Raw genomic sequence first — 20,617 nt, forward strand, 5'->3', positions numbered from 1 at the left:
CAAGAATGGAATTAATGTGAGCTAGTTTGAGTTCTGACTACACACACACACACCTTATCAACTACTGCAACAAGGTAGTGAAACAGCTTTGAATCTCATGGGGAATGTCACATACGCATGCACTAAAGCTGGCACCTCTGAATACCATGAAAGGGCCAAACACATCGGCACCTGTCTAGCTGATAATTAGAGAGACCTTCCGCTCTCTGATGTGTGGTGTGCCATCACAGGGGGCGGATCCCCCATCCACCTCTGCTACCTGTGGTCGAGTCCGTCCCCTCCCTTTCCCAGGACTACTCTGAAGACGTGGTATCTGTGATTGAGTTCCGCTTCTGTGTGCAGCTTGTAGCGACTGCCAAGGGCGCCCTCTGGGTGGCTGTGAACGTAGAAGACTCTCCTGATGCGGGAATGAACCAATGCCATGGCACACCTGCAATACACCAGAAAATTATATCACACGCTATTCTGCAGTGATTCCACAATCAATTCATTTTGGTTTCATTATGAGACAAATTCGAATGAAGCTACTATTTCACATGGATTTAATTTCAAAAACATGATTTTGACAATTATTTGATGATGATATTGACTATAATTAATGCCATTGCAGATTATGTTTCCCAGTTTCACTCAAACTTTTTCATATGCAAGCTGGACCCTTTACACTGCAGACAGCCTAGATCATGTCCAGTTCTAGTTCATGTCCTTCTGATTCTTTATTACAATGTGCACCTTACTTGATTTACAAACCAATGTTCAAGCTATATATATTCTCACTTTCTTTCTTTCTCTATGGGGAAAATCTCTGATAAAAACAAAATTGTTGATGAATGAGCATTAATCTACACTCTTAAAAAAAGAGTTACTAAAACAGACAAGTAAATCTGTTTGAGAGATAAAAAACCATGAATATTGTGTGAAATATGGAAAGTCTTACTCATTTACTTCTCTTTCAATACAATCTCTTTAATCACAGCCACTCACAGACACTACTGTAGCCAAATTTTGCAGCCTATTAAAGTCATGCAAAAAACAACAACAACTTACATAACACATGGTTCCTGAGTGACATAAAGGTCATAGCCAGTGCAGAGGTATGGTGTATCCACACACATTTGGTCCTCAGTCACGGATGATTCCAGTGCTGCACCTGACGTGTTACAAGAATGGAGAAAAAAATGTATTATAGCTATTAATCATACTCATCCAATGATAAAAATCAATGCTGGCTTTGTAGCACTCAGACTACTAACTTATTGATGGCAAAGTATCAATCTCTTAATTTCATAAGTTGATAAGTAGACATTGTAAACATCACTGTACTCAATATGTATACTTCTTTCTTTTTCACTCTCTAATCACACATACCATGTATTGCTCACTATCAAAGGTTACAATCTTGACAAAAATATTATCAATGACCCATGGTTACTTTTATACACGTTCATCATACACATTCATCTCTTTCAGCAATAAACAATGTGACCACAGCATGAAAGAATGCAACACTATTTTTGCTTTATATTTTGAATATGTTCACATTCCAACAACTATATGCTTATGATATCAAATGTCTCATCATACCTAAAGCAGAGTAGGAGTAAATGTTGGTCACCATATGTGACCGTGCACCACAAAACAAACAACAAGGAAAAGTAGAAATTACGCGGTGCGTAATATATGTCCCCGCCGGAAGTAGCATTTAGTAGCAAAATGTACAATATAGGTAAAAAATCAAGGTCAAAGGTCAAAGAAGTCAAAGGTCAAAATTCTGTGTAGAAGTTTAGAAGCCCTCACCTAGTGCCATCACATAAAGGAAACGGAATCGAAATCGGGTTAGAAATGGCGAAGGAGTAGCATTTTGTAGCAAAATGTACAATATAGGTCAAAAAATCAAGGTCAAAGGTCAAAAGTCAAAGGTCAAAATTCTGTGTAGAAGTTTTGAAGCCCTCACCTAGTGCCATCACATAAAGCAAACAGAATCGAAATCGGGTTAGAAATGGCGAAGGAGTAGCATTTTGTAGCAAAATGTACAATACAGGTCAAAAATCAAGGTCAAAGGTCAAAGATGTCAAAGGTCAAAATTCTGTGTAGAAGTTTTGAAGCCCTCACCTAGTGCCATCACATAAAGCAAACGGAATCGAAATCGGGTTAGAAATGGCGAAGGGGTAGCATTTTGTAGCAAAATGTACAATATAGGTCAAAGGTCAAGTTCAAAGGTCACGACTGAAATTCTGTGTAGAAGTTTCAAAGCTCCCATGTAGTGCTATCATATAAAGCAAAGAGAATCAAAATTGGCTCATAAATGACAGAGAAGTAGCAAATTGAAGATTTTGATCACACACGGACGCACACACGGACGGACACACGGACACACGGACACACACACGTACGGAGCCCGTTTCATAGTCCCCTGCTCGAACTCGTTCGGCGGGGACAAAAAGTCGCACCCCTTGTTTTACATGAGGGCTCAAAAAAGGTGAAATGGGTCAACTGAGTCAATCTTGAGTTTTTCATATCTTCTGAAAGAGCTATCCTTCTTCTACATTATACCTTAATTTGGGATCATAACATGAATGACAAAGTGTGTTTTCAGCAGTTTTTCTACAACAATTTTGGGGGAGAGTAGAATGTTCACGTATGTTTTAGAGGCCCCTTTTCATTTCTTAAAATCCCTATTACACTCTTCAATTTCAAGTCAAATAACTTTTGACAGGATAACGCTACTGCTTTGAAAGTTGACATTAATCATGGACAGTATGTCTTGATTGAACATGCGCAATTTCAGCTTAATCTGATAATCCCTTTACTGTTGTTGCTCCAGTGGTTTACATCCTGTGTTTTGTCCCTGTCAATGCACAGCTAGCACAGCTTGGTAAAGATTAAGCACTTGAATAGCTTAGATCCTGTACTTCAGAGCCTCTTTTCTTGGTTCACGCTTTCCCAGAGTGTGTGCTTTCTTTCCAGTATTTAGATAGGTTAGGAGAGTCCATTTGAATTGAGTTATACATCATTTTAAAACTTAGAGTCTGCTCTTTCAGAATCTGTCCTTAACTAAAAATCCATGTCTGGCGACTTTTTGCTGGTTTTGTGATGCAGGGTCACATATTTTCACTGCTTGGAGAAAGCCTGCATCAAAATTTACACAACCCCCCCCCCCCCCCCCAAAAAAAAAAAAATAAAATAAAATAAAAAATAAATAAATAAAAAAAAATAAATAAATAAAAAAATAAATAAATAAAAATAAAAATAAATAAATAAACAAATAAAAATACTGCTGAAAACTGCTTATCCAACAGTTGAGAGCCATTGGAGTAAAATGGAGTCAAAAGGGGCCTCAGCTTTTGATCTTAGCAGAATCTTCTTCAGAGACAAAATGACAAACAGGCAGGGAAAGCAATCACATCAAAGGACTACAAACAACAAGAACAGTCAAGGGAGGACTAGGGACAAAGAACAAAGAAAACAAAAGGGAAGGGTCGAAAGTCATGGGCAAGGAGCCCAACAGGTATTAAAAGGGAGGGGGATTACAGCTGGAGGGTGGGCAGACAAAAGGCAGAGGAGGGTCAATGATGATTCCCAGGACCAAGGGAGAGGGGGCAACTGATGAAGGATAAAAATGAATAGAGAGGCAACATCAAACAAGATAAGGAACTACAGAGGGATAAAGAAAGGGAAAGAGTGAAATGATATTTGATATATAAAAAACATATATATGAAAATATATTTGCTGCCTCTTCTTGGTACACCAGGTTAGGGCTCACTGATTGTTTTCTCTTTTCCTTATTTCATATCTCAGTTGTTCCTCATCTTGTTTGACATTGCTTTCCTATTCATCTTCATTCTTTACCCTTGGGATCACCACTGACCCTCCTTTGCCTTTTGTCTGACCACCCTCCTGCTTTAATCCCCCTCCTTTGCCTGTCCAGCTCTTGGCCCATGACTTCCAACCCATCCCTTTTGTTTTCTTTGTTCAAGATTTGTCCCTAGCACTCCCCCTGACTGTGCTTGTTATATAGTACACTCTGTAGTCCTTGTGTGTGATTGCTTTCCCCATTTGTTTGTCATTTTGCCTCTGATGAAGTTTCTACTAGGATCAAAAGCTCAGGCCCCCTTTGACTAAAAAATTACACTTATACAGTATACTGAATTGCACACCCTGACCATCTTACATGCTGCTTTCCTAATTTATCATTTGTCAAGTGAACATGCAAATTTTAATCTTTGAGAATATATCCCCTCAAAAAAAAAAAAAAAATCTGCCCACAGAAGGACGCCACATACACTTTGCCAGCACATAATCCTGTCTATCCAATGGCTGACTAGTATCTGCTGACTGCACCATTATGACATCATTTCATGGCATGGACACACTCTCAATATGATTGATGTGGGCACCTGATGTCAAGGGCCAGGCCCCGCCCCCTTGGCCGTGGGCAATGAGGTCAATGCACTTCATGACAGCATGCTGGAGGGGGTGGTCTCTTGAGGCAGGGCAGTCTGAGGTCACTGCCATCATCCTGTCAGTCTCGGGATCCACTATCACAGCTCCAGTCACTGCCTCATCCTGGGAGAATGGTCAGAGAGTCAAAGCCGGACCAATGATTATTTTTCTTTTTCAAGTCTATCATCTGTATTTCCAGTTGGTGAAGATCATGAAAGAAAAGGGGTCACATTTACACTAGAAACAAAGATACGCACAGAAATTGTTTCATTTCATTTCACTTTCAAATTATTTCTTTTTCCATGGCGAAAATGTCAAGAACAACAAATACTTCAGTTTCAATGTGGCAGAGTTTGGGGGTTTGGGGAATGAATTTGCAAAGTGATTTCCAGATCAAAGACACTTTCTGGATTTTGTCGCAAGTCTAGCAAATACGAACAAAATCAGATTGGTATTTTATTTTTTGATAGCACAACTAATCAATGACTACAATTTGTATGACTTCTGAACTAGTACCTTTGTACACCAGGTTTAGGGCTCACTGCTAGTACCTCCACCCTCCCTTTTTACTCCTGCTGTTGCTATTTCACACTTTTCCTATTCTTTACCATTGTGCTGCTCCTTCTCTCATTTGATGTTGCCTCCATATTCATTCATCTTTATCTCTCACAGGTTGCCCACTGTGATCCTTGGGATCATGACTGACCCACCTCTGCCTTTTGTCTGATCACCTCTGTGCTTTAACTCCCCTTCCTTTATATACCTGCTTGGTTCGTTACCTTTGACTTCTAACCCACTCCCTATGTTTTCTTGGTTCTTTGTCCCTAGCCTCCTCAGACTGTGCTTGTTGTGTATGTATGCGGTTGCTTTTTACCCTACATGTTTGATATTTTGCCTCTGACGAAGACTCTTCTAGGATCGAAAGCTCATGCCCTTTTGACTCTATTTTACAACATTGGCTCATCACTATTAAAGCAGTTTTCAGCAGCGTTTTCTTGCTACATTTAATGAATAATCAAATACAAACAAGTGGACAGGAATTTGAAATCCAATTTCAGTGAAAGTAATCAGGTACCGCAATGAAGTCAAGGAACCATTGTCTCTAGAATACAATTGTTAATGTTAGTACAGTATAGTAATGAAATCAAGCCTTTGGAACAAACATTCAGGTATCTGCTCTGCTGTATACAACTGTAGATTGACATAGCCTATATACATATAAAAGCCTGTACGTAATGCAGATTCATTATCATGAAGACAATGCACAGACTTTTGAGATGGGCAGATAGACAAATCTGTTTCCTGCAATACACTTCAAAATGACACTCTAACTTATGCTGCCATTTCTTAACCACTTGCACAATATGAGTCCTTTTCACATGTGGTATGTCATAATAGTCATAAAAGATAACAACACATGTGGGTAGGTTGCCACTGAGAACAAATACCCACTACACTACAGCATATTCAGTGCAATAATGACAGCAGACTTTCAATAATGCATTCAAAAAATGATACTACATACACATATATTTGGTGTAGACCTCTAAGATTTGGACAGTACTGGGACCAACACTGCTCCAAACTACTGGTGTATGTTTAGTCAATCATTATACTACAATAAACTGATTAACTGAGACATAGTTTGTCTTACATACCTTCCCAGCACTGGGTCTAAGCAATGTCATATCCAAGGCGGACTGAATGTGGGTTCTGATGCTAACCTTATCTGCCTCGGAGAACAGTTGTCCCGATATCAACTTTGATAATCTGTGTGCATGGAAAGAGACATCATAATATATGATAAACAGAGCAGAGGTGGACATTATTGTGAAAAGGGAACACAATAAAGGTAAAGAGGATATCAACTTTCCAGAATTTCTCACAAAAAACAGACAGACAGTTCCGCTGTACACGACAGATTCTATTTATACTCATACACAATATGACCAAATCAGCAGATCATCCCAAGTTTCACATGTGTGACAGACATTACAGAGCATGGATCATGAGAAGTCTACGTTCCAACAAGACATGCATCTGCCACTGTCTTTATCCTCTGTGACAACCAAAATATACACAATACACAAAAGAAAAGTGGAACTGACACAAAAGTGATGTCAATTTTTGAAAGAGAACTAATCATCTCCTAGCTGGCCTTCCTTCTGCAACCTTGAACAGTCTTCAAGCAGTATAGAATGCAGCAGCACATTTGCTCACTGGGCTTAGGAAGTAAAAATCACATCACTCCTGTTCTGGTTGAGATGCATTGACTTCCTGTAAAGAACAGAACTGATTTCAAGATCCTATGGTTCATCTTTATTCTAAAGGCCATTCATGGTCAGGCCCTGGGATATCTGTCATCCCTGATTGAGCAGCGTCATCCCAGCCCTTGACTTTGTTCATCTGGCCTTACTCTCCAGATGCCCGTTACACATCTCAAGGAATGTGGAGACAAGCCATTTGCCTCTCCTGTGGAACTCCCTCCAATCATTTCTCTGTGAAATTGACAATCTGGAGCACTTCTTCAAAGCTTCACTCAAGACTTATGTTTTGTGTCAGACATTCAATGGAAGGATCATTATCAGGTTGTAGGTTTTTTCCTTCACAAAAATATAAGAGAGCACCTTTAAAGCAAAGATTTCTTGAATGAAATGCCAATTCACTCAGTTTTTACCCCCTAGCAGCCAGGCCCAGGAACAACAAGCACATAACAGTGGTAGTGGTGGAGGTGGTGGAGGTGGTGAGAGGGAGGATACTCACTCTTTGTCCTCATGGAAGGCGGTGGGCCAGTGATGCCGGGCTTCCTCAAACTGGGCCCTGGTCTGCGGCGGTGTCCTTGCGACCTGCGCAAGGACTGGTTGCCCAAGGAGACCAGGCTGTATGTCGCTGATATCTCCCAGGATGTCCTCCAGGCCAATCTGACCAGACTGTGAAGGTGACACCTGGTCTGCCTTGCACAGAATGATCTGCAGCTCATCTTTGACATTAAAAAAGAAAGAATGAAAAAGTTGAAAAGAAATGAAATCAAGACAAACAACTAAGAGATAAAGTTTCTGAGAAAATGCGGGAAAATTTCTAATACATTGTAACCAAATTACATTATACAACATGAGGAGCCAAGTTTTCTAGAAATAAAATGCGTGTGAAAAGTTTTTGTCTGTACAATGCAATGCATGCCAGTTGCCAATTCATGAGAAAGTTTCATGCCAGAAGAACAAAACAAAACATACTCTACAACAGAAGTTTAGGGAGCATACCTCTTTCACCAGAGTCATCGGTGATGCACACCTTGCGAACACGCTTTATATGGGAGAGTCCTTCCAGCGAGAACAAGCTTGAGAACTTCCTAAAGAGAGATGTAAACAATGGAAGGGCAAAGAAGAGATTTCATTCCAATTCATTTCATTTTATTTCAGTCTTTATTGTTCATATCATGGATATTTGTTTTGTTCACATTCTTTTTACAAAAAAAAAATACACAATTACATTTGTACATGAACAGCATTCGAATGGCATAAAAACATAAAAGAGGTACAAATATTTTTGCCAACATTATAAAACAGAAAAAATCATTACATAGCATATCTTATATCAACATCAATTTTCAAACATTCAACCTATTAATATATATTCTTTTTTTAACTGTGAATACAAAGAAAACTATCATAAGTGATTTATTTTCATATCTTTGGGGCACAATATAAAAAAATCCTGCAAATCATTTATCTGTAATCACTAAATAAAAAAAAAAAAAAAAAACACAAACGAAATATTCTTACTCTGATCTGATTCAATCTCCTCTAACTTCTCAACATATTGCATTATCATAAAATAATAAACATCATCAGCTACACTAATCCAGAACCTTCCATACAACCTCCAGCTCAAGCTATACATCCTTCAAAAACTTTCCTAAACCATACAACATATCAATCAATCAATCCAACCAAAAAGATGTCTCTTTTTTTTTTCCCAGCCCATTCAGATTTAAGATGTACTGGAAACACAACAGAGCATTTATCTAAAACATTCAAAGGGTACAGCCTACCGGGCATATTTTTCTTTTCGCTATATGACAGATAACAACTCATGAAACATATATCCCAAATATTTTTTGTATCGAAAATGCCTACCCACACTGCAAAATGATGACATCTGTGCAATATCATGCCAAGTTGATGCTCTGTAATTATACAATTTGTAGATCCCTTGATGCAAAGTCTGTAACGTTGAGCGATACATTACTGGCCCCGGCATGCACAATCATCCAGTTGCATCCACTGCACATGCATTTATGATAATTCAGCTAGTTTAAACCTATTGCATTTGCCTGAGTGTGGTCAGTACTGTACTAACTATCAATAGACAGTAGATCTGATAATTTAGAAGCAATAAGCACTGAACATAGGTAAATGAATCAATAAGGTGCAAAAACAGACAAAAGTCACATGCAAAATGTATAAACTTAATACATTTTGTAGCAAAAAAAAAAAAAAAAAAAAGCTGCTGAAAACTGCACATTCAATAGCAGTGAACCAATGGAGTAAAATGGAAACAAAAGGGGCCCGAGTTTTTGATCCTAGAAGAACCTTTGTCAGAGGCAAAATGACAAAATAGGCTGGGAAAGCAATCACATACAAGGACTACACACAACAAGAACAATCAAGGGAGGGCTAGGGACACAGAAAAAAAAAAAACGAAAACAAAAGGGAAGGGTTGGAAGTTATGGGCAAGGAGCCCAACAGTTAAAGGGAAGGGGACTAATGCAGGAGGGTGGACAGACAAAAGGCAGAGGAGGGTCAGTGGTAATCACAAGGATCAAAGGGGGGGGTTGAAACCTATAAAGGACAAAGATGAATTGGGAGGCAACATGAGACGAGATAAAGAACAACAAAAGGATAAAGAAAGGACAAGAGTGAGATAGCAACAGCATGAGGGGGGGGGGGGGGGGGGGGGGGGCTAAACAATCAGCGTGCCCTAACCCTGTGTACTAAGAAAAGGCAACAAAATGAAAGTGAGATGCAAGTTACAAATGCAAGTTATAAAAGATAACAAAGTAAATGCAGACCTTCCTATTCATCATTATCCTTCATCTAGGTTGCCCTCTTTGATTCTGGGGGTCTTCACTGACCCTCCTCCATCTTTTCTCTGTCCATCCTCCTGATCCTCCTCTCCTACTTGTTGGGCTCCCTTGCCTACGACTTCCAACCCTTCCCTTTTGTTTTCTTTGTTCTGTGTCCCTAGCCCTCCTCTGACTGTTCTTGTCTCGTGTAGTCCTTATATCATGTAATTGCTTTCCCTGCCTGTTCGTCATTTTGCCTCCGATGAAGATTCTGCTAGGATTGAAAGCTCAGGCCTCTTTTTACTCTATCCTACTTGAATACATTCTGAAAACAGTATGAATCATATCTTGAATTTCTCTTCACAGAACTCAAAGAAAAGCAGCAAATACCTCATTGGCATGTGAACATTTTAAAATTACAAGACCAATAATGTGCCTGAACATTGTTGTTGAAGAGACTGTGCAAAGAACATGCAGTGAGTCCAATTGCATTTAATACAGAAGAATTATTCTTTTATACTAACTCGGCTCTGCTGGCAAATGTTACATCAAGCAATTAAGTACCATGTACAAATGTATAATATATAATGATAAAATATACAATTCAAGCAAATTGCAATAGCTACTCTGCTCCAAACAAATACTTGATCACTATCAAAGGAAAGTTAAGGAAAGTTTGTGTTTAAATGATTTTTTAATTTATTGCAGAGGCATAAAAAACAACAACAAACTACTATGATGTCTGATAAAAACTAACTTCAATACAAAGCCTTAAAATCATGAACACAAGTCATCTTCACAAGGCATAAAAAAAAAATATGAGTGCCACATTGTATAATTGATATGATAAAACAGGTGATAGTATCTTACCTGAGGAGATCATTTGTTTTCTTTTTATTTAGTACTGAAGCTGCATAGACAGGAACTGAGGGGTAAGACAGTAAAAATCTATCTATTAATTAAAAAAACACACATATAGTATGTGATTATGAACACACATCATAAAGAAAATATAAAGACAAATCAACATATTTTTCTTTTCATAAAATGAAATTTCAAAGTGTAATTCTCTTTATATTTCCCTTACATCGTTCTACGCATGTTGCATTCTTCTCATCCAGCAGTGACTACACAGAAACTTTTAAATAAAAAATTGGTAACTTTGAACAGATTGTCTGATTTTCCCCAATATTTCACCGAAGTGTTCTGGTAGTATTGCTGCATTCTCTTAATTGAAGGTGGACTTGTCCTTTTAATATTTTGATGGGTAAAATGACTGCTTTATTGCAAATCATATTTGGCCACAGTCTACCGCTGAAATTTATCAAAACCGCAAAGACGCATGTTTGATATGGATCTGCACATCCTGACAATTCTTATACTGGTATTTACCTCTCCTTTGAAGACTGTGATTCAAAAGTAAACGTAAACTCTTTTTATAGTCCCTACAAAAATGGAACAATTGATATTGTTTGCATTCAACAAACATGCCCATGATAGTGGTAATGCAATGCAATGGACATAACTTGTACACTATATCTGAATTTGCTGTCTCTGAGCTAGGGAGGCTTACTGGGTATCTTTTCATGAATGTTTGGTATACGCTGGTTTTTAAAAGTCTCTGGTTAATGCATTACATCTATTTGTACATAATGGATGGACCTTTCAAGAAGAAAAACATAATCCTTGGCTATACTGAAATTGCACTGATTTCACACATCAATAGCGACTAGAATATTGAATACATACCCAATGGAATAATTTTTGATGTTGCATGGTCAGGTAGCACTGGTATTATGGACATCTGTTCATCATGCACTGTGCCTCCAATACAGGTTTTGTCTGTCACAAATTACATAACAAATAATGTCAACGATGATAACAAGAAACAGAGTTGCTATGACAAATATGAATGATCTAATAGCATAGATATGGGTGATGTAAATTATTCAGAAGGTTTGAACATTATTAACAAAAATGAAATAAGGTAGTACTTATTCTGACAGTTGTCAATCGGGAGCACAGACTCCCCATACATGAGGTTAGTTAATCTGAAAGTGAAAAAGAGTTTATATCTGAATATTTGTGCCATTATTTTGTTAAATTCTGAAGATTTGTTAATTCAAATATGAATAACAAAATGTATCATCTGTTATTCTGAAGGTTTGTTGATTAAAAAAAAAAAGGTTTGTTATTCTGAAGGTATGTTAATTTGAAAATGAAATGAAATTCAATAATCTGAAAATGACATGAGGTTTGTTAAACTGAAAATGAAACAAGGTTTGTTAATCTCAGAAACTGAATATGTGGCTTTTTCCCCCTTTGAGTGACATCTTTTCATAATAGTTTAGAACTGCATCATGCATCGCTCATCCTGATAATGATGTGGAAGAGGGGAAGGGTGCTAAGATACAGACAAGGAAGAGGAGTTTCTCTTTTCATCTACAGATTACGACTGTATTCCAGTTTGTCAGTATCTTGTGTGTTTGTGTGCGTGTTCATACACATCTGTGCACATATGTATTATAGATGTGTGTGTGTGTATGTGTGTCTTCAATAACCAAATTACAGTGCTCATCTGTTAATCGGAAACCACCTGAAAGTGCAACAAAAAAATTAATGTCACAAATTTTTCACATACGTGTATTACACGTATATATTTCTACCGCTTCATCAGAAAAATTGCTTTATTGGGGCAAATTCTGGCTGAAACACTTGCATTGTCCATCACTACTGTCTAAAAATGATAAGTAAATCCTCAGAAATAATCGCAGAGATTTCACTTCCTTCCAAGAAAGGTTATTTTCCAACCGATTCCAGATAGATTATGCTGACTGCACAGTCTAAACCTTTGCCTTTATGCAGTAGGACATAGCGTAGGTGGTCACACTGAGAGTCATCAGCTCCTACATTGTACACTATACTCATCCACTCACCACTCCTTGAGAGCAATATGGAGAGTCACCTTCCCCAACGGAGTGGTGCGGCCTATACTCTCCCTGTTTGTGCATACTATGCATGTAGTGTGTTTGTTTGTGTATGACAGACAGCATATTATGGAGGAGGCATGGATATGAGAAAACTGTGTTCATTGCAATCAGTGTTGTTGCATCAAATGTGCATGTTGTCAATTGTTGTTAACATGTTAAAGGCAAAACATAGTTCTAGTACGCCTGCAAATTGTCAAATTTCGCTCCAAAATGTACACATACAATGCCTTAGAAATGTGTGGAATAACACTGTAATAACAATAAATTTGTTGGGTAATAATGAAAATGCGAAATTTTAACCAAAAATGTTGGCATCTCAGTACTTACTGAATCAGGGTCAGGCTAACTTGGACTCGGGGACAACTCAGCCTCACTTTGATGGTGGGGCCGAGTTGTCCCTCTGGATTGTACAGTGTTACAATACTATGGGAGCACTCCGCGTTCTGGCTAGTCACAGTTATGGGCCAAGTTGATACAATGAGCGCATCAAAGAACCTCTTTGGTGAGCCTACAAAATGGACATGTGCCTATGTATAGAATATGGTGATCACGAACTGCATATAAATTGTCTGAAATATAAAAGGGCCGAGTTGTTCCTGAGACCGAGTTAACCTGGATCCTTCTGGAATAAGAGTCAGTATGGAACCTACTGACAACTTTTATTTTTGCTCTCAAAATACTCCGAACAACTCATCATCCCAGCAAATCATGTCAGCCAGGTACATATTGGAAGTTTCTTGGTAGAATCTTTCAATGGAGTGTAAGCAAATATGATTTTGTGCAAGAAGATAGGTTCTCAAACCCTTACCAGAAGTGACAGAACTACGTTTTCACTATAACAGTGCAGTGCTGCCTCATTCTCCACATTGACAGTACGAATACCGATACGGATAGGGTAGACTAGGTACTTACTGTACGAGCTGAAATTTTCGCGGTGGTTTTATTTTCGCGAATTTCGCGAATCGCCATTGAACTGCGAAAATAACAACATGTGAAAATAACAACGCGTGAATAACTAAGTTCAATTAGATCCTGGCAACCGTGAAATTAACAACACGCGAAAATGTCCCCCAAGTAGCAAATCACGAAAATATCTGTATGCGAAAATTTCAGCTCGTACAGTAGTATATAAAGGCATCGTGACCTAATAATATGTACAGTAGGGTAAGAGTACCAGTATTCGGTCACTTATCACGACTGTAAAATGAGAAATGTTCATGTGCATTTTAATTTCGCAAATTTCGCGAGCGCCAAGATTTGTGAAATTAAAATGCACGCGAAATTTCTTCTCTACGCTAAATGCATTGAACGCCAGTGGCAATATGCGAAAATCTAATGCCACGAAAAAGGCTGTCGGCTCCAATTCGCAAAAATTTCGTGCCGCGAATATATCATGTTTTACAGCAATCACCAGCCAGTAAGTTCTACTGTCACAACACATGCAAATCACATCAATTCACATACTTGCACACTCATTCACAACAGAAAACTCCCTTAGCCTCCTCCATAAATCCATCCAAAATCCAAAATTTCACCATCAAAAGTGCAGAATCTGTGCGACTTTCCAAAAGCGCCAGCGGATTAAGCCCAGTTTTAAAGAGTACGGGTCACCGAAAAAGCGTGAACATGCATTGACTTTGAACGCACACATCACGTGACCAAATACTGGTTGCGGTGACCGTATTCTGTGGGATTTTCAAGGTGATATATTTTGGGATCTTGAGCAATTTTGTGAGATTTTAACAAAATGAAAATTGAGATTAAAGAAATTGATATATTTCACATATATTGGCATTGCTGTAGATAAGATGTATGTTATAGTATATGTATCAAATTTATTTTAGTTTAAAAATTGCATAATTTAAGCTTAAATCTAAATGACCGAATACTGAGGGTGTGTTGTCACTCTATTGTGTCTCTTGGTACTGTGAAATCTAAGAAGGGTTATTTTGTAGATCAAAATATAAATTAGTAAGGTTTGACCTGATGTTGCATTTGCCAGATGGCAATATTGAGACTGCTCTTTTTTATCACCTTTTTTTTACTTTGCTTGTTGTAATGTAGCGCATGTGCGTGTGTGCTTGTTGCTGTGGTCATCAGTGGGTCATATTATTATTAACTGTGCATGGTTTAGTGTAATGCCCACATGGGCTTCATGTTGTGTGGCTTGCACACACAACGGCCTTACCATAATACCGGCCACCGCTTAAGGGAGAGAATCTGGAGGGTCTCCGATCCGATCCCGAATGCGACCCCTGTTAACTTTACGATACGTAAACTAGCACATATGGGACTAAGATAAGGAGGCAGGTGTTAAAAGTACCTGGTACTTGGTACTTGGTTGAGGTCCTCCTGAATACTCCTACTGGAGTTTTGACTGGAGGTGCCGGAGGGTGGACATTTAAACAATTATTCCATTTAATAACATCTCCTTAAATTTAGCAGAATCCGTTTGTGTGATTACGGAAGAAGGAAGTTCATTCCATGCTTTAATTGTGCGGGGAAAAAATGAGTTTCTGTGGACTTCCAGTCTGGAGGATGGTACTACAATCATAGACAAACAAAATAACAAAGTTTGGTAAGTAAGTAAAACTGCAAACAAAACCAAACAGCAAATTTATATTGATTAAATGTAATTACCAGTATTTTCTTTCCTCTTCTGCAAAAATGTTTCCGTGTTCATCACTCAATCATGTTTTCGACGAAAATTTCGCTCGTCAACATTCAACAATCGACAACCGCGATGAACCAAGATTGATATTACTCATATTAACTATTTTTTGGTTAAAAGTTGAATTTTTAAACCAATTTCACCAAACAAAATACAAAAACTATAATTAATTTTTTTCTGTACATATCACAAGATTTTGATTTTTTATTTAGAGATCTAATTCCTAAAATGGCGTGAGAGTATGGAACTATTGGCCACACAAGAAGAGGAGCAGATGCAGAGTGTGAGTTCTGTGCATGTGGATGATGCGGACAGAGTTGCGTGTAGTTACGAGTAGTTTGGTTCAGTGCGTAAAAAGCGTGCAAGGTTTCCCGTGCTGCAAGCTAGCATAGCGCCAGCGCGACTGGCTGGCGTTGCGTCTACAAGCTGTGAAATGCTCTATGGATATACACTATCAAGCTGTACATGATAGACCGACCGTCGACCGTGTGTTGTTGTTCCGCGATCGTCGCGTTAAATCTACGTAGCTATAGTTCTAGTGCCTATAAATTTGTACACGGTATGTTTGCGTAAGGAAAGGACACGGCAGAACTAAAACGGGGATGAACAGACGGTCTTTTGACTGGAAATTGTGCTGCTAAATAACGGTGTTGAATTGCTGACTATAGACTGAACGTTTTCAGGATGAGAGCGATTGTTCAACGGGTCACTAAAGCGAGTGTATCCGGTAAGTATCAAGTGATTGTTTCTTATTGTAGCCGACTAAGCCGTTGGTTGTGACGAGGAATACGGTCGTAAAATGTAAACTACAACTTCTGTACAAGGACAAGGGCTGAGGGTGGGTGTAGTACAACTACAAGCTAACTGTTAGTGTTAGGCCTAAGTAACGTCCTACGTCAGTCCGGGAAACCCGCTCATGAGGACCGCCCCCGCGTACGAGGATGGTCCCTCCTCATGAGGACCTCCCCCCGCCTCATGAGGCCCCCCGGGGAACGCCTCATGAGGCCCCCCATTCACTTCTTATTCATCTCACATCTGACGTATAAATTGTCGCAACTTTGCACGGTGATTTTTTGTTACACACACATGTCCACTATCCATGATGAAAAGAAGAAAAAATCCTGTCTGTTTTTTTTTTTTTAAATCAAGTTTTAATCACCCGATGCAGAGCGCCCATCAAAACACGGGCGCCAGCGCGTTCGCACAATGCAAGACTGCCGCACCTAGCGGCCTGATCCGACTAAATATTTTCGATGCTTTTTTCTGCGGCTCTCACCTCTCCGCGCACGAATTAGCCTCGTGAAGCTGAAGTCTGACATCTTTTTACACAAATTCGTAACGAGAAAAATTAAATCAGTACTAACCTGATCTTGTCCATATATTCCAAATTACTATTCCACACTGATAGAGTAGGTGGGTAGATGACATACTCCAGTTTGTTAGCAAAATAATCACTTTGTAGGTATGACGAGTTCACTTTCTTCGTCAATTCCGCCCACGATTCCGCCGCCCGCTTACCGTTTGGGCGCTTTCTCTGGAATCATCCCGCGACGCGACGTACGTCGCATCACATCACGCATCCAGCACATACCAGTCTGGTACTTAGTATGTGCTGGATGCGTGATGTGATGCGACGTACGTCGCGTCGCGGGATGATTCCAGAAAAAGCGCCCAAACGGCGGAATCGTGGGCGGAATTGACGAAGAAAGTGAACTCGTCATACCTACAAAGTGATTATTTTGCTAACAAACTGGAGTATGTCATCTACCCACCTACTCTATCAGTGTGGAATAGTAATTTGGAATATATGGACAAGATCAGGTTAGTACTGATTTAATTTTTCTCGTTACAAATTTGTGTAAAAAGATGTCAGACTTCAGCTTCACGAGGCTGATTCGTGCGCGGAGAGGTGAGAGCCGCAGAAAAAAGCATCGAAAATATTTAGTCGGATCAGGCCGCTAGGTGCGGCAGTCTTGCATTGTGCGAACGCGCTGGCGCCCGTGTTTTGATGGGCGCTCTGCATCGGGTGATTAAAACTCGATTTAAAAAAAAAAAAAACAGACAGGATTTTTTCTTCTTTTCATCATGGATAGTGGACATGTGTGTGTAACAAAAAATCACCGTGCAAAGTTGCGACAATTTATACGTCAGATGTGAGATGAATAAGAAGTGAATGGGGGGCCTCATGAGGCGTTCCCCGGGGGGCCTCATGAGGCGGGGGGAGGTCCTCATGAGGAGGGACCATCCTCGTACGCGGGGGCGGTCCTCATGAGCGGGTTTCCCGGACTGACGTACAGGGATTTTAATGATAATGAATGGATGTCACATATCTAACGTTAAAAATGGGCTGTCTACTACTAAACACACTGAATAAATTTGAGAGTAGATTACAAGTTAAAGCCCAAACAAAGTTCTGGTACGCCTGCAAAAGTTGTCAAGTTTTGCTCCAAAATGTGAACGTATGCCTAGGAAATGTGCGGAATAACGCTGTAATAACTGACAAGATATTCGAAGGGTAACAATGAAAATGGGAAATATTTAACCAAAAACGTTCAGTCTCAGAACTTACCCGAACGGGGTCAGGCTAGACTCGGACTCGGGGATAACTCGGCCTCACTTTGCTTGACGGCGGGATGAGTTGATTGGTTGTCTCTCTGGATTGTACAGTGTTGTACTACACTGTATGCATGTGGGAGCGGCCTGTATAAACTACATTGTAGCGTTCTGGCTACTCGCAGTAATGGTCCGAGTTGTTACAACGTGCGCATCAAAAACCTCTTTGGCGCGTATGCAAAATTAGTGTGCGCCTCTCAAGCACCTCTAAAAACAATCAAAGATGCTTGATAAACAACAACAAAAATTTCAAAGACTGCGCGTCTCAGCAACTGAGGTGATGTGCGTATCTACATACTAGTAGGCTTGAGGACCGCGCACTGTCCATTTGTTTTGTACAGGATTAGCACGCACTTTCCTGTCTGCTCAGTAAGGCCTCGTTTGGTACCCGTAGTAGTTATAGAGTACTGATGAACATGGCGATTACGAACTATGTGTAAATTGTCTGAAATAGGGTCGAGTTTTACCTGAGACCGAGTTAGTCTTGAGCCTTCTGGAATAAAAGTCGGTCTACCTACTTTTATTATTTTTCTCAAAATACTCCAAAACGACTCATCATTACGGCAAACCGTGTCAGCCAGGTAAGTTTCTTTGTAGACTCTTTCGATATATTGCAAGCAAATATGAAATGGTGCCAGACGGGTTCTCAAGCCCTTACCAGAACTTTGTTTTCACTTTAATGTGCATTGCCATTGTCGCGAAAACTTCCACAATTTCCAGTTTCCAGTGGATGACTGGTGGGCTAACTGTTTGTAATACATGGAAAGTTGATTGAATGAATGAGACAGCATTTTTAAATGGGATGGGCAAGCAGGCAATATTTTCAAAGCTACGTTACATGTAAATTAAGGTAAGTCAGATGACATATCATTTTGAACTTTGGCATGTACAATTGTACGGCATTGGCCCTGGGTGGAACCATTTAATGACTGGTGTGTTTTGAAAAAGAATGAGAGAAAATGAGGGTGGCAGCTCGACAGTGGCAACATGACTCTCTGGTGGCAACCTGATAAAGAGTATTGGTGATTGGTGAATTTCATGTGTTATGTGTGCACTGGGAGCTACAGCTGTAGTTCCTAGATTGAGAACCTGAACTTGGCACGCACGCAAAGCTGTACAAAGCTGGGCTGATGCAGGTGCATTGAAATGCGTAAGCTGCGTGCTGGTGACTCGACAGAAGTACTCTCGTGAGGTCACCAAATGGAAGATCATATCCAAAACATGAATTTCCCCTTAAATTTATGGATTGTTTCCACCACAAACTGCATGGAATAAAAAGGTGAGAATGGTAACTTTCACATGACAGGATCATAAAAGAATGAATCATCAGTTTTACCTGTGATTTGAATGATATTTTAAAAAGTGACGACCTTGTGGTAAATGATGTTAGACCATAGTAAGTAACGTTTTAATATATTCTAATATTCAACATTTATTGCTTGCAACTTGTAACAGAATCAGCGCTACTGCAATAAAAAATTGATTGTGGTTTGACCGAAAGATTTGTCTGAATTGTCGTCTGGGGATAGGTTCCATGAAGACTGCAAGTTTCTGGAGAACGACTGTTAAAGTAAAAACAAAAATTTTATACCTGTAATACTCCTCCAGACAGTCAGATTTTTCTGTCTATATTGCAGTCAAAAGAGTGAGAGCTCAAGAGCCTGTGACCTACATTGTACTCAATTTACCCCATTTAAGATGTTGACCACAGGGTTAAATATCCCCCTCCCCCCCCCCCAAGAAAAGGTGCTAATATACAGCTTGTACAATGTTCTTGCATCATGTAGATATCTCAGCAGAATTCCACAAAATCAAAGTGCAGCTAAATCACAGGAAATTAAAAAAAAAGTTTAGTTCCATTCACTCCTGATTGTGAATTTTAATGAAATCTAATGTCAAGAAGCTAAATCGACATCAACATTTTACATTGTATGTTGTCACTTTGATATTAAAATAACTCATTCTTTGTGGGACTTCTGTTCAGATTCAATGAAATTCAGTCATAACCAATTTACATATTGTGATCTTTGATAAGGTTTTGATAGATACTAAATACAGAAAAAAAGGCAATATTTTTATTGCCATATTTTTCTTTCATCTTGGGGTGGGGTATGATGGTCTTTCGTATTTCTGTTGTGCATGGATTACACATCTTCTCGTGTTTTCTGAAGGAATGCGCAGTAATAGAAAGAGACAATATGCTTCCCCCTAAAAAAACAACAACAAACAAACAAACAACTAAATGAACACCAATAAAAAAAACCTAAAGAATTCAAATATTGACCCCTTTGCTATGTAGAAGTGCCAAAGCCATAAAGTTCAGGTCAAAGGTTTTTTTTTTTTTTTCATGAAGTACTACAGCATGCAGAATACAATGTGATTGCTTTGTGACTCCAAAATAATCGTAAGTTAATCTTCAGTTTGTAGAAATATGTACAGAAACAATGAATAACATCACCTCTTCTACAAACTAATTATTTGCATTGAAAAATGATTGATCATGAATGTGTCATAAACTTCATTCAAAACAACAATTGCTGTCGTATAATAATTTAATACTATGCTTCAATTTTTTCAGATACTAATTTTTCAATAGATAAATTAAACTAAAAAAGTAGCAAGTTATTCAGAGGAATTCAAAGCATATTAAGGTGTACATTTCATAGACATGGGAACAGTCCTTTTCGAACCTGTTCTTTTCATTTCGGAAGGGTTGTGTGTTGATCAACTATGAACACCTACAGCACCTTCACCATCACTCTTCCTAATTGCGACTTCTTTGCAAACAATGTTAAATGATGGTGATCGATGTGATCCCTTCAAACCACTGGATG

General features: G+C 39.0%; 2 protein-coding genes across 2 annotated transcripts in view; one reads left to right on the forward strand and one right to left on the reverse strand.

Moving 5' to 3' along the window:
* Window positions 1–255: 255 nt before the first annotated feature.
* Window positions 256–15,216, reverse strand: LOC139723234 (probable inactive tRNA-specific adenosine deaminase-like protein 3). The gene is made up of 11 exons (XM_071634493.1): window positions 15,140–15,216; window positions 11,259–11,351; window positions 10,380–10,434; window positions 7,705–7,793; window positions 7,208–7,424; window positions 6,103–6,214; window positions 4,414–4,567; window positions 3,477–3,490; window positions 3,386–3,413; window positions 1,048–1,150; window positions 256–430 (listed from the first exon to the last, which is right to left on the reverse strand). The coding sequence occupies exons 1-11, from the start codon at window positions 15,180–15,182 to the stop codon at window positions 256–258; spliced, it is 1,083 nt and encodes a 360-aa protein (XP_071490594.1). The 5' UTR covers window positions 15,183–15,216.
* Window positions 15,217–15,801: 585 nt separating this feature from the next.
* The window catches only part of LOC139723235 (uncharacterized), a 49,258-nt gene continuing 44,442 nt past the window's right edge, over window positions 15,802–20,617 (forward strand). Inside the window, exon 1 of the mRNA XM_071634494.1 lies at window positions 15,802–15,897. Coding sequence (XP_071490595.1) covers window positions 15,855–15,897 — 43 coding nt within the window. The 5' untranslated portion in view covers window positions 15,802–15,854. The remainder of the gene's footprint in view (window positions 15,898–20,617) is intronic.

The sequence above is a fragment of the Diadema antillarum genome, unplaced genomic scaffold (assembly GCF_040938485.1).
Source record: "Diadema antillarum isolate AM-2024a unplaced genomic scaffold, OU_Dant_1.0 scf00000183, whole genome shotgun sequence".
Taxonomy (NCBI): Eukaryota; Metazoa; Echinodermata; class Echinoidea; order Diadematoida; family Diadematidae; genus Diadema; species Diadema antillarum.

Excerpts from the sequence above, each read along its gene's own strand:
- LOC139723234 (XM_071634493.1), bottom strand. The coding sequence starts at position 15,182 with ATGAACACGGAAACATTTTTGCAGAAGAGGAAAGAAAATACTG. Across the intron at positions 4,568-6,102 it reads TTAGACCCAGTGCTGGGAAG|GATGAGGCAGTGACTGGAGC; the intron begins GTATGTAAGACA and ends CCATTCTCCCAG. Across the intron at positions 431-1,047 it reads ACTCAGGAACCATGTGTTAT|GTGTGCCATGGCATTGGTTC; the intron begins GTAAGTTGTTGT and ends GGTGTATTGCAG.